Consider the following 15,609-nt stretch of genomic DNA (forward strand, 5'->3'; position numbering starts at 1 on the left):
TCATCACTGCTACTACTACCTGAGATTCAATAAGCCTGGCTCTTCTCTGGGATGGATTTTGTTTGGCCCAGTCATGGCATCCCCTCCATCTCCAATGTCAGTCGTCTCTTTGGTCAACCCAAGACTGACAGCAGCAAAAACAAAAACAGAAAACCTGAAGCTACTTATCATTCCTAACTATTCTGAAGCTGACATTTAAGATGGCCTGGGCAGTTCAGACCAGCCCAATCGTGGTAGAAAAAGGAATAATTTGAGGAAGATTGTTCAAAGAAAAAACTGTAATTTACTATTTATTGTGGGGGTGTTAGAAGACGAAGAAGGAGAAGAAGAAGAGTTTGGATTTGATATCCCGCTTTATCACTACCCGAAGGAGTCTCAAAGTGGCTAACATTCTCCTTACCCTTCCTCCCCCACAACAAACACTCTGTGAGGTGAGTGGGGCTGAGAGACTTCAGAGAAGTGTGACTAGCCCAAGGTCACCCAGCAGCTGCATGTGGAGGAGTGGAGACACAAACCCGGTTCACCAGATTACGAGTCTACCGCTCTTAACCACTACACCACACTGGCTCTCAGGTGTCATAGAGGGCGCTGTAGAGCTCTGTGAAAATATATGAGGTTGGTCCCATAGAGGTATTTATTTAATTTCCAGGCAGATATGACGATCCCACAGGGAGCCTTACCAAGAGAGGCCACGATCCCACAATTCTCCTCCATGACGTCCTTATGCAGAGCTCTCTGGTCAGGATCCAGCAACGCCCACTCCTCGTCCGTGAAACGAACAGCGACATCTTCAAAGCACACTGGACCCTAAAAGAAAAGGGGAAATGTCCTCCTCTGAGACAGCATGAATATGATCTGCAGGGCCTAGGGCGCCGAAATGGAGGGGGCGCCGTGCCGCGCCACTGGCCCACCTGCGCCCGCACTTCCTGCTAAAGCAGGCTTTGGCGGGGGGCTGGACAGGCGAGCAGCGGCTTCTTCGCTATAGCGGAGAAACCGCGGCTTGCCTCTCCACCGCCCCCACCTCCCGCTAAAGCAGGCTTTAGCACCGGGGGGCACCAGAAGGTGGTCTCGCCTAGGGTGCAAGAAACCCTAGCTCCGGTCCTGATGATCTGCTACACAATGCTCTGTTGTTTCCTTCCTGTAAATTGTGGAGTTGTTTCAATAGGATTGCTTTGCTGCACATTTTATTTGTGGGTGCTTATTTTATTCTGAGTTTTAATAATGGGTGTCCGTCTTTGTACAAACAGGTGGTACTCCACCTTGTGTTTTCCTGGTCATTCTCCCTACGCAAGCATTCCAGTTTGCCTGATGGAAGGATCCACATTCTCCTCTCATCATAAGCAGTTCTGGGAAGGTTCCCTCCCAATGCCCTAGAGTCAAAATCAAGGGGTTCATGGGGGCATGCAGAAGGAGACGAATGGGGGGCAGGACCCATTTTGCAGTGGATGGGGCTGGTTAGGTGAATCCAGGCCACTATTAGTTCTCGTTTGTCCACTGCTCAGTGTTATGAAAACTTCCCGTGGGGGCAGGCTGAGAGACTGACCCCCAAGGCGGACGAAGCCTCCGTGCCCTCTGGCTTCTGGAGTCCAGGGGCACAATGTAATATGCGATTGTTTCCCAGCTTGAAAAACAACACGCATCAGCCAGTAAGGCTAAAACCTACTTTATTGTAGATAAAGAGCAGAATGTCTCTGCGTAGCCAGCTCATTATTTCAGAGCTGTCTATTAAAGCGTCTGCATCTCCTGACGCAGAACTGAAAGTAAGGAATACAACAGTAAATTACAATGACATGACATGTGTGGGAGCTGGTAGTGCTGCTGTGATTCCCACAGGGTGAATTATGACTCTTAGTCAGGTGACCTCGCTGACGAGGCTCTTCGCAGCTCGGCTTGTACTAATATCACAACGCTCAGAAGCCTATTTTAGCATTCAATGATGAATACTGCAATAAAATAAGCCTATTTTAGATGGACATCTATCTTGGGTGATCTAGCAGATTCCTGCAACGCAGGGGGTCTCCTGGCTCTGAGAGACAAGCAGGGAGGGTGGCTTCTGGCAAAAGGAGAGGGAACCACCGGTGGCTCCGCCTCTTGACCTCCCGCCTCCCACTCGCCTCCTTCTACTGTCTCTGATTCTGCACTTCATTGTGCCACAGAGTCTCCCTGCTCACTAAGCCCTGTTACCCCTTCAGCTGCTGACACCTCTTCTTCCCAGGCTTCTCCCTCTTCCCCCTCTAACTGCCCATCCTTCTTCTACCTCCACTTCTTGGACTCTGAGCCATCTTCCCTTCCTGGTTCCCCGGCTGCTTCCTCCCACCATTCCTCTGTGCCCAACCAGTCCATGAAATTGCTCCATCCCTCGGCCTCTGTCCCCACAAGGCAGCTTCCCCTGACCTGATCTGGTTCCACAGCCGCTGCTTCCCTTCTGCCCCCATGAAAAGACGGATGAGGAGGCATCATTCTGTCACCTGCAAGAGAAAAAATGTCAGCAGGACGCCAGGAATGCCTGCTTCTCTCACAGGGGAAACAGGGCATCTCTAACTACAGATGGGCCTTTGAGAAAGCCATACCTGCTGAGAGCATTTGTGTCCGTTTCATGTTTGTTATGCAGAAAGACATCTCCCCTCCTCTGGACCCTTGCTCCCAACTGTCTCCCCCCAAAACAAGATGAAAAGAACCCTCAGATGAGTTGGGAAACCAACAGAATGAGACCGGAGAAAAACCACCTTCCTCCTTACCTAGTGGCCTCTCTCTGGTGTGCAACGGAGGCCTCTCTGCCTCACAGGAATCCAGGTCCATTTCTGCAAAATGATCCTGGTGAGAAATATTAGGAAGAGACTGAGAAAGACTTGAAGGGTGTGAGATCTCATTCCATGGATGCTTTCCGAGAAAACAGATGGGCCACCAGCAGACCATTATGGGATGCTCTTTGCCCTTTTTGGAGCCCCTTGGGAGTATCCAGAGGAAAGTCTCTCTCACCTGCTTTCTCTCCTCTGCCTGACTCAGGAGGAAACCTTCGGCCAGGGCCACCGCCTGGGAACTGGTCTCCGCTCCGCATTCCCTCACCCAGCTCTCCATCTCCGGGGGAAGGACAGCCAGGAACTGCTCCAAGATCACCAGGTCCAGCATCTCAGCTTTCGTGTGCCTTTCCGGCTTCAGCCACTGGTGGCAAAAGTGGTAGAGTCGGCTGCAAACCTCTCGGGGTCCATTGGCCTCCTGGCAGCAGAACTGCCTCAACTGCCGGCTCTGCACCTCTGAGCGGAGGGAGTCCTCCTCACCCAGGATCTTCTGCACTGTGTTTTCCCAGAATCCCCCACTGCTGCCAGTTTGGTTGGCATGGCCTCTTCCTGCTTCAGGGCCAGCTGATTCTCGCTCATCCATCTGTGGTCTCAGGAAGCCTCTGAGAGATCGGAAGGAACCCTTTGGTCTTCTGCCAAGTTCTGTCCGTCTGAATGAGAAGCTCTAGCAAATCCTACAAAGCAAATACATTGTTCTGTTACAGAATTTGTAGGACGCGGGGGGAAATGGTTCCCTGACCAAGGATGGATTAGTATTGCTGGGAACCAGGGCTGGACTGCACCACATCCCAGACCATGAGCTATCTTTTTGAAAAGAAAGAGGAGGAGAAAGAGGAGAAGAAAAAGTCTCTAGCCTTCTAGCAAGGCAAAATGTGGAGGGAAATGAAGGCATTTCTGTGAGATTAATCAACCTGGTTTCTGCTGCCTTCCACTCAATGCATGAAGTCAGAACTGACTGACAAGGGAATCAGTTGTATCTTGTGAAAAATGGATGCTTGGCTCTAGTGGGAGTCCTCACCCGGGGGTCCTCAGGAGTTTCTCCCCACTCCCACACCCACTCCCCTGCTTCTATATCCTTTTCTTGCACTTGGACTCTCTGCCGCTCTCAAGACAGACTTCTGGGCGGGGGGTCCCTTTTTCTTTGCTCTGAGGGCCAGGTATGTATCTGCCCAACACCCTGAGGGCCAAGTGGGTGGGGCCAAAGACATCTCCCTTGAAATTTAGGTAGGAAATTATATTATTATTATTATTATTAGCTTAACTTTCACACACAGCCATTGATGCCAAGGTCCATGGAGGCTCAGTGAATAGCAGCGTCCATTTCCAGCTGGTTTTCCAGCAACAATCCCTTTGGGACAGAGAGGATGTGGTCCTGGGATGCCCTGCTATGGGTGCGAGGGGCTTGCTGCACCGGCCTCCGTGTGGAGCAGCCCTTGGAGACACTGGGAAACTGGTTTGCATTGCAGCAGCCAGACTATGAGCTGGGATCCCTCTCTTTATTCCTGCTCTTTCTCTCCCACCTTCACTTCCTTCCTCCACGTGGGTGTTTTTTGGGAGGGAGGGGCTAGTCCACCTCCTCCTGTAGCTTTGGAAAACCATTTGCACATGTTTCCTCTGTTGTGCAATGACACTGAGCTATGTCACACAGAGTTACAGTCCGAGGGTCTCCTTTGTTTGAAGAAAGAGGAGCCATTGGGGATCCTGTGATCTCCAGGAAGGAGAGCGTTGCAGACCTCGTCCCTCCCTGGCAGGACCCTCTCCTCCCCCTGCATGAGCAGATCAGGCTCCCCAGGCTGGCATCCTCCCCTGCTGCATCCCTGGGACCCCCACCGCCTCCCCACTGCACCCTCTGGGGGGACAGAGAGAGAGGAGACTCACCAGATCCCAGGAGGGGACAGCCATGCAGCCCTTGCAGGAGAGGACTTGGGAGGGAGGGGCCTTGGCTGTGGAGGACCTGGCGCCCTCTCGCTTCCTGTCCTCTCTAGGAAGGCAGCTCGGTTCCCTTTAACCCTTGCAGAGCCGAGTCCACCCAGCTCAGCCCTCTCTCGCTTGGCAGAACCTCGGATTTATTATTTTTTAAATGGATTTAGGGGGGCTACGCCAATGCCCAGATATCCTTTTGGGGGTGAGGCTCTTGGTTGGACTCGGAGCATCTCCCTCCCTTGGCCAGAAACCAGAGGAACAGTTTGCAGGGAAAAGGGCTTTGCAGGAGGCAAGGAACCTCCTCCTCGAATTCAGGAGTGGAGAGATAGGAGGGGATCCGAGGGTCATCTAGTCCAACCCCCAGCAATGCAGGGATCTCAGCTGAAGCATCCATGGCAGATGGCCGTCCGATCTCTGCTTAGAAACCTCCAAGGAAGGAGAGTCCACCCCCTCCCAAGGGAGACCCTTCCCCTGCCAAACATCCCTCAAGGCAGCGGGTCCTGAGTTCTAGCACTGTTGAAACAATCGCACAGGCTACCAAGGAGGAACCAAGCAAAGTTCAAAATAAATAAATCCTATTCTCATCACAAGTAATACTTTCTTATGCATGCTTTTTATGCTAATATACAAAAGTATGCCGTTTCCCTTTGCCAGAAATGCTTAATTGCTAATTCAATGGACTGAAAATGGATGGTTGTTATTATGTTTATGGAAGCATTTAATATTTGATGGAATATTGTATTTTAATGCTATGTTGGAAACCGCCCAAAGGGGCTTGGGAAACCCAGCAAGATGGGCGCGTTATAAATTATTATTATTATTATTATTATTATTTATTAAATCGATCAGGTGAGTGTTCTCCTTTTGAAAGAGGCAGGTGGAATCTCCACGGATGCTAATAGCATAATGTTGAAAGGCTATTGAAATATGGGGAGCCCTAGAGCATCTGCTTGGCATGCAGAATGTCCCTGGGTCAACCCCTGACATCACCCTACGCCAAAGGATAAATGGATATAAATCTGATATCAGAAACCACAAGACAGAGAAACCAGTAGAACACTTCAATCTCCCAGGACATTCTATACAAGGTCTCCAAGTAGCTGTCTTAATACAAAGGAATTTCAGAAATACACTGGAAAGAGAAGTTGCTGAATTGCAACTTATTACCAAACTTAACTCCTTCATGGATCACTGCCTTGTCGTGGCAAAGGGGCTTGAATAACTCAGGGAAGCTATGAGCTATCCCATGCAGGGCCACCCAAGATGGACAGGTCATAGCGGAGAGTTTAGACTAAATGTGATCCACCTGGAGTAGGAACTGGCAAGCCACTCCAGTATCCCTGCCAAGAAAACTCCATGGACAAAGACAACAGGCATATAAAAGTTATGACACTGGAAGATGAGCCCCTCAGGTCATAAAGCGTCCAACATGCTACTGGGGAAGAGCGGAGGACAAGTACAAGTAGATTCAGAGCTGATGAAGTGGTTGGGCCAAAGCCGAAAGGTCACTCAGTTGCTGATATGCCTGGAAGCGAAAGGAAAGTCCAATGCTGTAAAGAAAAGTATTGCATAGGAACTTGGAATGTAAGAACCATGAACCTTGGTAAGCTGGATGTGGTCAAAAATGAGATGGCAAGAATAAACATTGACATCCTAGGCATCAGCGAACTGAAATGGACGGGAATGGGCGAATTCAGTTCGGATGACTATCATATCTACTACTGTGGGCAGGAATCCGGTAAAAGAAACGGAGTGGCCCTCATAGTCAACAAAAGAGTGGCGAAAGCTGTACTGGGATGCAATCTCAAAAATGATAGAATGATCTCGATATGAATCCAAGGCAGACCTCTTAACATCACAGTAATCCAAGTTTATGCACCAACTACCAGTGCTGAAGAAACTGAAATTGACCAATTCTATGAAGACTTACAACACCTTATAGATATGACACCAAAGAAGGATGTTCTTCTCATTATAGGGGATTGGAATGCTAAAGTAGGGAGTCAAGAGATAAAAGGAACAACTGGCAAGTTTGGCCTTGGAGTTCAAAATGAAGCAGGGCAAAGGCTAATAGAGTTCTGTCAAGAGAACAAGCTGGACATAACAAACACTCTTTTCCAACAACACAAGAGACGACTCTACACATGGACATCACCAGATGGGCAACATCGAAATCAGATTGATTATATTCTCTCCAGCTAAAGATGGAGAAGCTCTATACAGTCAGCAAAAACAAAACCTGGAGCTGACTGTGGCTCAGATCATCAGCTTCTTATAGCAAAATTCCAGCTTAAACTGAAGAAAGCAGGAAAAACCACTGGGCCAGTAAGATACAATCTAAATCGGATTCCTTATGAATACACAGTTGAAGTGAAGAACAGGTTTAAGGATTTAGATTTGGTGGATAGAGTGCCTGAAGAACTGTGGATGGAGGCTCGTAACATTATACAGGAGGCAGCAACAAAAACCACCCCAATGAAAAGGAAATGCAAGAAAGCAAAGTGGCTGTCCAATGAGGCCTTACAAATAGTGGGGGAGAGAAGGCAAGCAAAATGCGAGGGAGATCGTGAAAGATACAGGAAACTGAATGCAGATTTCCAAAAAATAGCAAGGAGAGACAAGAGGGCCTTCATAAATGAGCAATGCAAAGAAATAGAGGAAAACAACAGAATGGGAAAAATCAGAGATCTGTTCAAGTAAATTGGAGATATGAAAGGAACATTTCGTCCAAAGATTACCATAATAAAGGACAAAAGTGGGAAGGACCTAACAGAAGCAGAAGACATCAAGAAGAGGTGCCAATAATACACAGAGGAATTATACCAGAAAGATATGGAGGTCTTGTACAGCCCAGGTAGTGTGGTTGCTGACCTTGAGCCAGTTACATCCTGGAAAGTGAAGTCAAATGGGCCTTAGAAAGCACTGCTAATAACAAGGCCAGTGGAAGTGATGATGTTCCAGCTGAATTATTTAAAATTTTAAAGGATGATGCTGTTAAGGTGCTACACTCAATATGCCAGGAAGTTTGGAAAACTCAGCAGTGGCCAGAGGATTGGAGAAGATCAGTCTATATCCCAATCCCAAAGAAGGGCAGTGCCAAAGAATGCTCCAACTACCGCACAATTGCGCTCATTTCACACACTAGCAAGGTTATGCTTAAAATTCTACAAGGCAGACTTAAGCAGTATGTGGACCGAGAACTCCCAGAAGTGCAAGCTGGATTTTGAAGAGCCAGAGGAACCAGAGACCAAATTGCAAACATGCGCTGGATTATGGAGAAAGCTAGAGAGTTCCAGAAAAACATCTACTTCTGCTTCATTGACTACACAAAAGCATTTTACTGTGTTGACCACAGCAAACTATGGCAAGTTCTTAAAGAAATGGGAGTGCCAAATCACCTCATTTGTCTCCTGAGAAATCTCTATGTGGGACAAGAAGCTACAGTTAGAACTGGATATGGAACAACTGATTGGTTCAAAATTGGGAAAGGAGTACAAGGCTGTATATTGTCTCCCTGCTTATTTAACTTATATGCAGAATTCATCATGTGAAAGGCTGGACTGGATGAATCCCAAACTGGAATTAAGATTGCTGGAAGAAATATCAACAACCTCAGATATGCTGATGATACCACCTTGATGGCAGAAAGTGAGGAGGAATTAAAGAACCTTTTAATGAGGGTGAAAGAAGAGAGCGCAAAATATGGTCTGAAGCTCAACATAAAAAAAAACTAAGATCATGGCCACTGGTCCCATCACCTCCTGGCAAATAGAAGGGGAAGAAATGGAGGCAGTGAGAGATTTCACTTTCTTGGGCTCCATGATCACCGCAGATGGTGAAAGCAGTCACAAAATTAAAAGATGCCTGCTTCTTGGGAGGAAAGCAATGACAAACCTAGACAGCATCTTAAAAAGCAGAGACATCACCTTGCCGACAAAGGTCCGTATAGTTAAAGCTATGGTTTTCCCAGTAATAATGTATGGAAGTGAGAGCTGGACCATAAAGAAGACTGATCGCCGAAGAATTGATGCTTTTGAATTATGGTGCTGGAGGAGACTCTTGAGAGTCCCGTGGACTGCAAGAAGATCAAACTTATCCATCCTTAAAGAAATCAGCCCTGAGTGCTCACTGGAAGGGCAGATCCTGAAGTTGAGGCTCCAGTACTTTGGCCACCTCATGAGAAGAGAAAACTCCCTAGAAAGGACCCTGATGTTGGGAAAGATGGAGGGCACAAGAAGGGGACGACAGAGGATGAGATGGTTGGACAGTGTTCTCGAAGCGACTGGCTTGAGTTTGGCCAAACTGCGGGAGGGAGTGGAGGATAGGTGTGCCTGGTGTGCTCTGGTCCATGGGGTCACGAAGAGTCGGACACGACTGAACGAGTGAACAACAACACCACACTTAACACCATGAAGAAGAAGAAGAAGAAGAAGAAGAAGAAGAAGAAGAAGAAGAAGAAGAGGAGTTTGGATTTGATATCCCGCTTTTCACTACCCGAAGGAGTCTCAAAGTGGCTAACATTCTCCTTTCCCTTCCTCCACCACAACAAACAGTCTGTGAGGTGAGTGGGGCTGAGAGACTTCAGAGAAGTGTGACTAGCCCAAGGTCACCCTGCAGCTGCATGTGGAGGAGCGGAGACGCGAACCCGGTTCCCCAGATAACGAGTCTACCGCTCTTAACCACTACACCACACTGGCTCTCTGACATGGTCAGAACAAAGACATTGGATTCTTATCTCATTATACATGACAAAGCTATCTTTAGCAATCTCACCCTTCGCTTTTTCCTTTAAGACTAATTGCAGTCGTTAACAGTCATCAACATGTTTTCCACACCCACCAGCCAATCACCCATTCCCACCACCCTTCTGAGTCATACCCCTCCTCACTCTCTCACTATATATAAGGGTCTGGTGACCTCTATTTCAGTGTATCTGAAGAAGTGTACATGCACACGAAAGCTCATACCAAGAACAAACTTAGTTGGTCTCTAAGGTGCTACTGGAAGGATTTTTTTTTATTTTTTTTTTATGTTTTGACTCAAAAAGCGTTTGTGAAATTTAAAAGAAAGAAAAGGTGTGGTCTGCTAAAGAATTAAAGTAGCAGTAGTACAGTTTGAGATTACAAAAAGAGTTATAACAATATGCTGAGTGAATTTAAAGAAACAGCAGTACATGTACAGTTGGTCTTAAAATTACACTAAAGATTAAAGCAAATTATAGAAAGGAAGTAAAGTCCTGATGGTTGTTCAGACCCCACCCAGGGAAAAAAACATATTAAAAAGATGGATAAATTTGGTTTCTTGTTGCAAGAGAAGTCTATCAGAGTTCTTGCGGTGGAAACGATCTGGCGGCAACTTCCATATAACGAAAAATAAGAAATAATATTCTGTGTGTTTTTGTTGAATGTAATGTTCCACGAACGGCACTTCCATAATACGATTACGCATTCTGGATCAGTGTTCATTGATCCCGAGTCTTATAGGCCTAGAACATTTACCAATGTACATCTTTTTGCAGGGACAGGTCAATACAGAAACAGAGTTTTTTGTGTTGCAATTACTGAAATGTCTAATTGTAAATCTGAATCCAGACTGTTCACCAGAGAATTCCTTCACCTGAAAGGAGTATTTGCAGACACTGCATCCTCCGCATCTGAAGTGACCAGAAGGCAACTCATCCCCTGGTTTTATTTGCGGCACCATGTCCAATATTACCAAGAAGTCCCAGAGGGATTTTGTTCTTTTTAAACCAAAAAGTGTAGGTTTCTGACATTCAGGAATGTTGGAGAGTTGGTGCCTCAGTTGTGAGCAGAGTCAGTATGTAATCTCAGTCAAACTGTTTGGAACCATGTTGTTTATGAAGAAGTTTACTCTAGTAAAGCTCTTATTATTTCACTGAAAACTCTGCATTATTAATTTACGCTGTGCGACAGGGGCCTCTTCAAATATTTCAGGGGGGAGGAGACCCCTAGGCCTTTAAGAGTTGTTGCCTATTCCATACACCTACAGGTCTCAGGATGGTTACAACATAAAAATACACCATAAAAACACAAAACACCACATTTAAAAACAGCATTAGATGTCCATCAGCCAAAGGCCTGGTTAAAAAGGTGCTGCTTTGCCTGGCTCCTAAAGCTGTATAATGGTTTTTCCGACCTTTGTATGGATTCTTTGATGGGAAGTGAGATTGGAGCTCTGACTGAAGCTCTTCCCACATTCCACGCACTGATAGGGTTTCACCCCTGTATGAATTCTCTGATGCTTATTGAGAGAGGAGCTTACACGGAAGCTCCTTCCACATTCCACACACTGATAGGGTTTCTCCCCTGTATGAATTCTTTGGTGGGAAGTAAGTTTGTTGCTGTGACTGAACCTCTTTCCACATTCAAAGCACTGATAGGGTTTCTCCCCTGTATGCATTCTTTGATGGGAAGTGAGATTGGAGTTCTCACTGAAGCTCTTTCCACATTCCATGCACTGATAGGGTTTCTCCCCTGTATGAATTCTTTGATGGGAAGTGAGTTTGGAGCTCTGACTGAAGCTCTTTCCACATTCGAAGCACTGATAGGGTTTCGCCCCTGTATGAATTGTCACATGGGAAGTGAGATAGCAGCTCTTACTGAAGCTCTTTCCACATTCCACACACTGATAGGGTTTCTCCCCTGTATGAATTCTTTGATGGGAAGTGAGAGTAGAGCTCAAACTGAAGTTCTTTCCACATTCCACACACTGATATGGTTTCTCCCCTGTATGAATTCTTTGATGCTTAATGAGAGAGGAGCTACCAGTGAAGCTCTTTCCACATTCCATGCACTGATAGGGTTTCTCCCCTGTATGAATTCTTTGATGGGAAGTGAGAGAGGAGCTCTGACTGAAGCTCTTTCCACATTCCACGCACTGATATGGTTTCTCCCCTGTATGAATTCTTTGATGCTTAGTGAGAGAGGAGCTATCAGTGAAGCTCTTTCCACATTCCACGCACTGATATTGTTTCTCCACTCTATGAATTCTTTGATGCTTAGTGAGAGAGGAGCTATCAGTGAAGCTCTTTCCACATTCCACGCACTGATAGGGTTTCTCCCCTGTATGACTTCTTTGATGGGAAGTGAGAGAGGAGCTCTGACTGAAGCTCCTTCCACATTCCACGCACTGATATGGTTTATCCCCTGTATGAATTCTCTGATGCTTAGTGAGAGAGGAGCTAACAGTGAAACTCTTTCCACATTCAATGCACTGATAGGGTTTCTCCCCTATGTGAATTCTTTGATGGGAAGTGAGACTGTCCTTCTTCCTGAAGCTCTTTCCACATTCCATGCACTGATAGGGTTTCTCCCCTGTATGAATTCTCTGATGGCAAGTGAGAGTGGAGCTCTTACTGAAGCTCTTTCCACATTCCACACACTGATATGGTTTCTCCCCTGTATGAATTCTTTGATGGGAAGTGAGAGAGGAGCTCAAACTGAAGTTCTTTCCACATTCCACACACTGATATGGTTTCTCCCCTGTATGTATTCTCTTATGCTTAGTGAGAGTGGAGCTATCAGTGAAACGCTTTCCACATTCTATGCACTGATAGAGTTTCTTTCCAATGAGATTTTGTTGATGGGAAGTGGAATGGGGGCCCTGGCTGCAGATTTCTCCACACTTCAAATTTTTACGTGGCTTCTCCTCTCTGGGGATTTTATCATGGTCACCTTTGTTCTCAATTTCTGATTCATCACAATCTGCAATGGAGACAAAAAGGGATAAGAGCCTTAGGAACAAATGGAGAAGAACTGAAAGGAGTTGGGTGTGTGCTGTTTGTCATTAACCAACATATTTAGTATTAGATTCTGATGAGTAGTTGAATGTTGCTTACTTTGATATACAGTAGTGGTCAGGACTGTGGAAGACTTCTGGAAAAAAAATGTATTTCAGAAGTTTTATGGCTCATAAAACCACTTCGTTTGGAGTAATATTAAAAAATTATATATCATTGGAAAGATAAGTTTATCAAGAATGTAATCCAAGAAAGTTTGTTCAATTATCCGTATTGCATCAAACGTTATAGCCAAGCAACCAGAAAATGGAAGCACAACTTGCTTAGCTTGACTTTTGTCAGTGTGTTATGTGATTGCTATCAACTTGATTGGTTTTTTGTGTTCTTTCATTTAATGAGGTTGTAAAACATAATAAAAATATAGAAATGGCACAAAAAGTTGACTGGTCACTCAGAAAGCGATGTAAAATAATGTTATTAAGTGAACAAAGCTACAGTTATGAAGAAATTAGATGAAAGATTGGGGGAAATTTAAACAAAGCTGGCCTTTCTATGTTTTTGAAGGAGACTCAGTCACTACAAAATCAGACTGGTAAAGGCAGGAAAAGGTGCACAAAGGCAAGTGACGATCGAAGAATGGAGAGACTGTCCCTACATGACAGAGGGAAATCATCTGGGTGTCTACAAGATGACATGGCGCAATGTATGTGAAGTTGAGTTCAAGGACTGGTCTAAATGTTAGAAAAGATTAAACCCATGTTAACTGGACAGCGGAACAATGGGAAAGGGTTATTTGGAGCTATGAGACCCATATCTCCTTGCTTGGTAGTGATGGCCTGAAATACACGAGGAGAATCAGTGAAGATTTACATCCTACTTGCACTACACCGATCGTGAAACACCCAGATAGTGTGATGATCTGGGGTTGTATGGCAGCAAAAGGTTTGGGCAGAATTTGTGCAGTTAATGGGAATGTAAATGCCCCAAAATGCATGAATGAAATATTTGAGCGCAAACTGAAACATTCCGCAGGTGATCTTTTCCCAGATAGTGAAACATTCATATTTATTTATTTACTTTTTCAACAGGATTCAGCTCCATATCATGTTGCTGCTGTGTGCAAAAGGTGCTTTCAAGATATTCCTATTCCACTGCTGGAATGGCCTGGGAATAGCCCAGACTTTAACCCATTCAGAAGTCTATGGAGCCAACTAAATAAACTTGTTAGTCAGTAGCAATCCAGCAATAAAGACCAATTAACAAACGAAATAATGTAGTCTTGGTTTCACATTATTAGAGCTGCAGAACTAAAAACTTGGTTCACTTCACAGGAAGACATTGTAAGGCCGTAGTTAAAGCTAAAGGTTACCAATGGTTACCAAAGGTTTCACGGTTTTTCTTTATGACTGCTGTTCATAAAAGTTATTGCATTACATTCTTCATTAAATTATCTTTCCATATATATATTATTTTATGGTATTACTCCACACAAAAGGGGTGTTATGAGCCATCAAACCTCATAAATAAACTTTTCACAAAATGTTTCCACAATTTTGGCCAAGTATAAGTTGCTCATTTTACATAGATAGATAGATAGATAGATAGATAGATACTTTATTGTCGTTGTACATAGTACAACAAAATTGAATGCCTTCCCACATTTACAGCCACATATACGCATTTATAGGGACGCTGGTGGCACTGTGGTCTAAACCACCGAGCCTAGGGCTTGCCGATCGGAAGGTCGGCGGTTCAAATCACCGTGATGGGATGAGCTCCCATTGCTCGTTCCCTGCTCCTGCCCACCTAGCAGTTTGAAAGCATGTCAAAGTGCAAGTAGATAAATAGGTACTGCTCCAGCGGGAAGGTAAACGGCGTTTCCGTGCGCTGCTCTGGTTCGCCAGAAGCGGCTTAGTCATGCTGGCCACATGACCCGGAAGCTGTACGCCGGCTCCCTCGGCCAGTAAAGTGAGATGAGCGCCGCAATCCCAGAGTCGTCCATGATTGGACCTAATGGTCAGGGGTCCCTTTACCCTTTACCTTTGTATACACTGAAAGAAAACTATATACCTTTATACACATTTATACATTTAAAGCCACACATACACATACATACCCAGTACCTTCCATCACGACTCCCCAAATTTTAAAGTTAATGTTCTTTTTATATGGGATCAGATTATTATTTATGTTTAATGTTTATATATGTGTTGGAAGCCGCCCAGAGTGGCTGGGGCAACCCAGCCCAATGGGCAGAGCAAAAATAAAAATTATTATTATTACTACAGTGGTACCTCAATTTAAGAACAGTCCTGTTCCGGAAAAGATTACGTTTGTAAACCGAGGTATCACTGTATTACAATCACTATCATCCTCATCATCCTCTTCATAATCACTGCTACTACTACCTGAGATTCAATAAGCCTGGCTCTTCTCTGGGATGGATTTTGTTTGGCCCAGTCATGGCATCCCCTCCATCTCCAATGTCAGTCGTCTCTTTGGTCAACCCAAGACTGACAGGAGAAAAAACAAAAACAGAAAACCTGAAGCTACTTATCTTTCCTAACAATTCTGAAGCTGACATTTAAGATGGCCTGGGCAGTACAGAGCAGCCCAATCGTGGTAGATAAAGGAATAACTTGAGGAAGATTGTTCAAAGAAAAAACTGTAATTTACAGTTTATTGTGGGGGTGTTAGGTTCCCATGTGTTATAGGGGGCACTGTAGAGCTCTGTGAAAATATATGAGGTTGGTCACATACAGGTATTTTTTTTTAATTTCCAGGCAGATATGATGATCCCACAGGGAGCCTTACCAAGAGAGGCCACGATCCCACAATTCCCCTCCATGACGTCCTTTTGCAGAGCTCTCTGGTCAGGATCCAGCAACGCCCACTCCTCGTCCGTGAAATGAACAGCGAGATCTTCAAAGCACACTGGACTGTGGAGGCAAATGAAGGGATTTCTGTGAAATTAATCAACCTGGTTTCTGCTGCCTTCCAGTCAATGCATGAAGTCATAACCAACTGACAAGGGAGTCATTTGTATCTTGTGGGACGCTTGGCTGTAGTGGGGGTCCTCACCCGGGGGTCCTCAGGAGTTGCTCCCCCCACCCCACCCCCCTTCTTCGG

At 45.4% G+C, this 15,609-nt stretch overlaps 1 protein-coding gene across 1 annotated transcript in view; it reads right to left on the reverse strand.

Annotated features, from left to right (window-relative positions):
- Nucleotides 1-15,330, reverse strand: part of LOC117045134 (zinc finger protein 850-like) — a 35,900-nt gene extending 20,570 nt beyond the window's left edge. Inside the window, exons 1-2 of the mRNA XM_033145926.1 lie at nucleotides 15,295-15,330; nucleotides 10,878-12,445 (exon numbers count right to left, since the gene is read on the reverse strand). Coding sequence (XP_033001817.1) covers nucleotides 10,878-12,445; nucleotides 15,295-15,328 — 1,602 coding nt within the window. The 5' untranslated portion in view covers nucleotides 15,329-15,330. The remainder of the gene's footprint in view (nucleotides 1-10,877; nucleotides 12,446-15,294) is intronic.
- Between the last annotated feature and the right edge of the window lie 279 nt (nucleotides 15,331-15,609).

The sequence above is a fragment of the Lacerta agilis genome, chromosome 4, assembly GCF_009819535.1.
Source record: "Lacerta agilis isolate rLacAgi1 chromosome 4, rLacAgi1.pri, whole genome shotgun sequence".
In the NCBI taxonomy this organism is placed as follows: Eukaryota; Metazoa; Chordata; class Lepidosauria; order Squamata; family Lacertidae; genus Lacerta; species Lacerta agilis.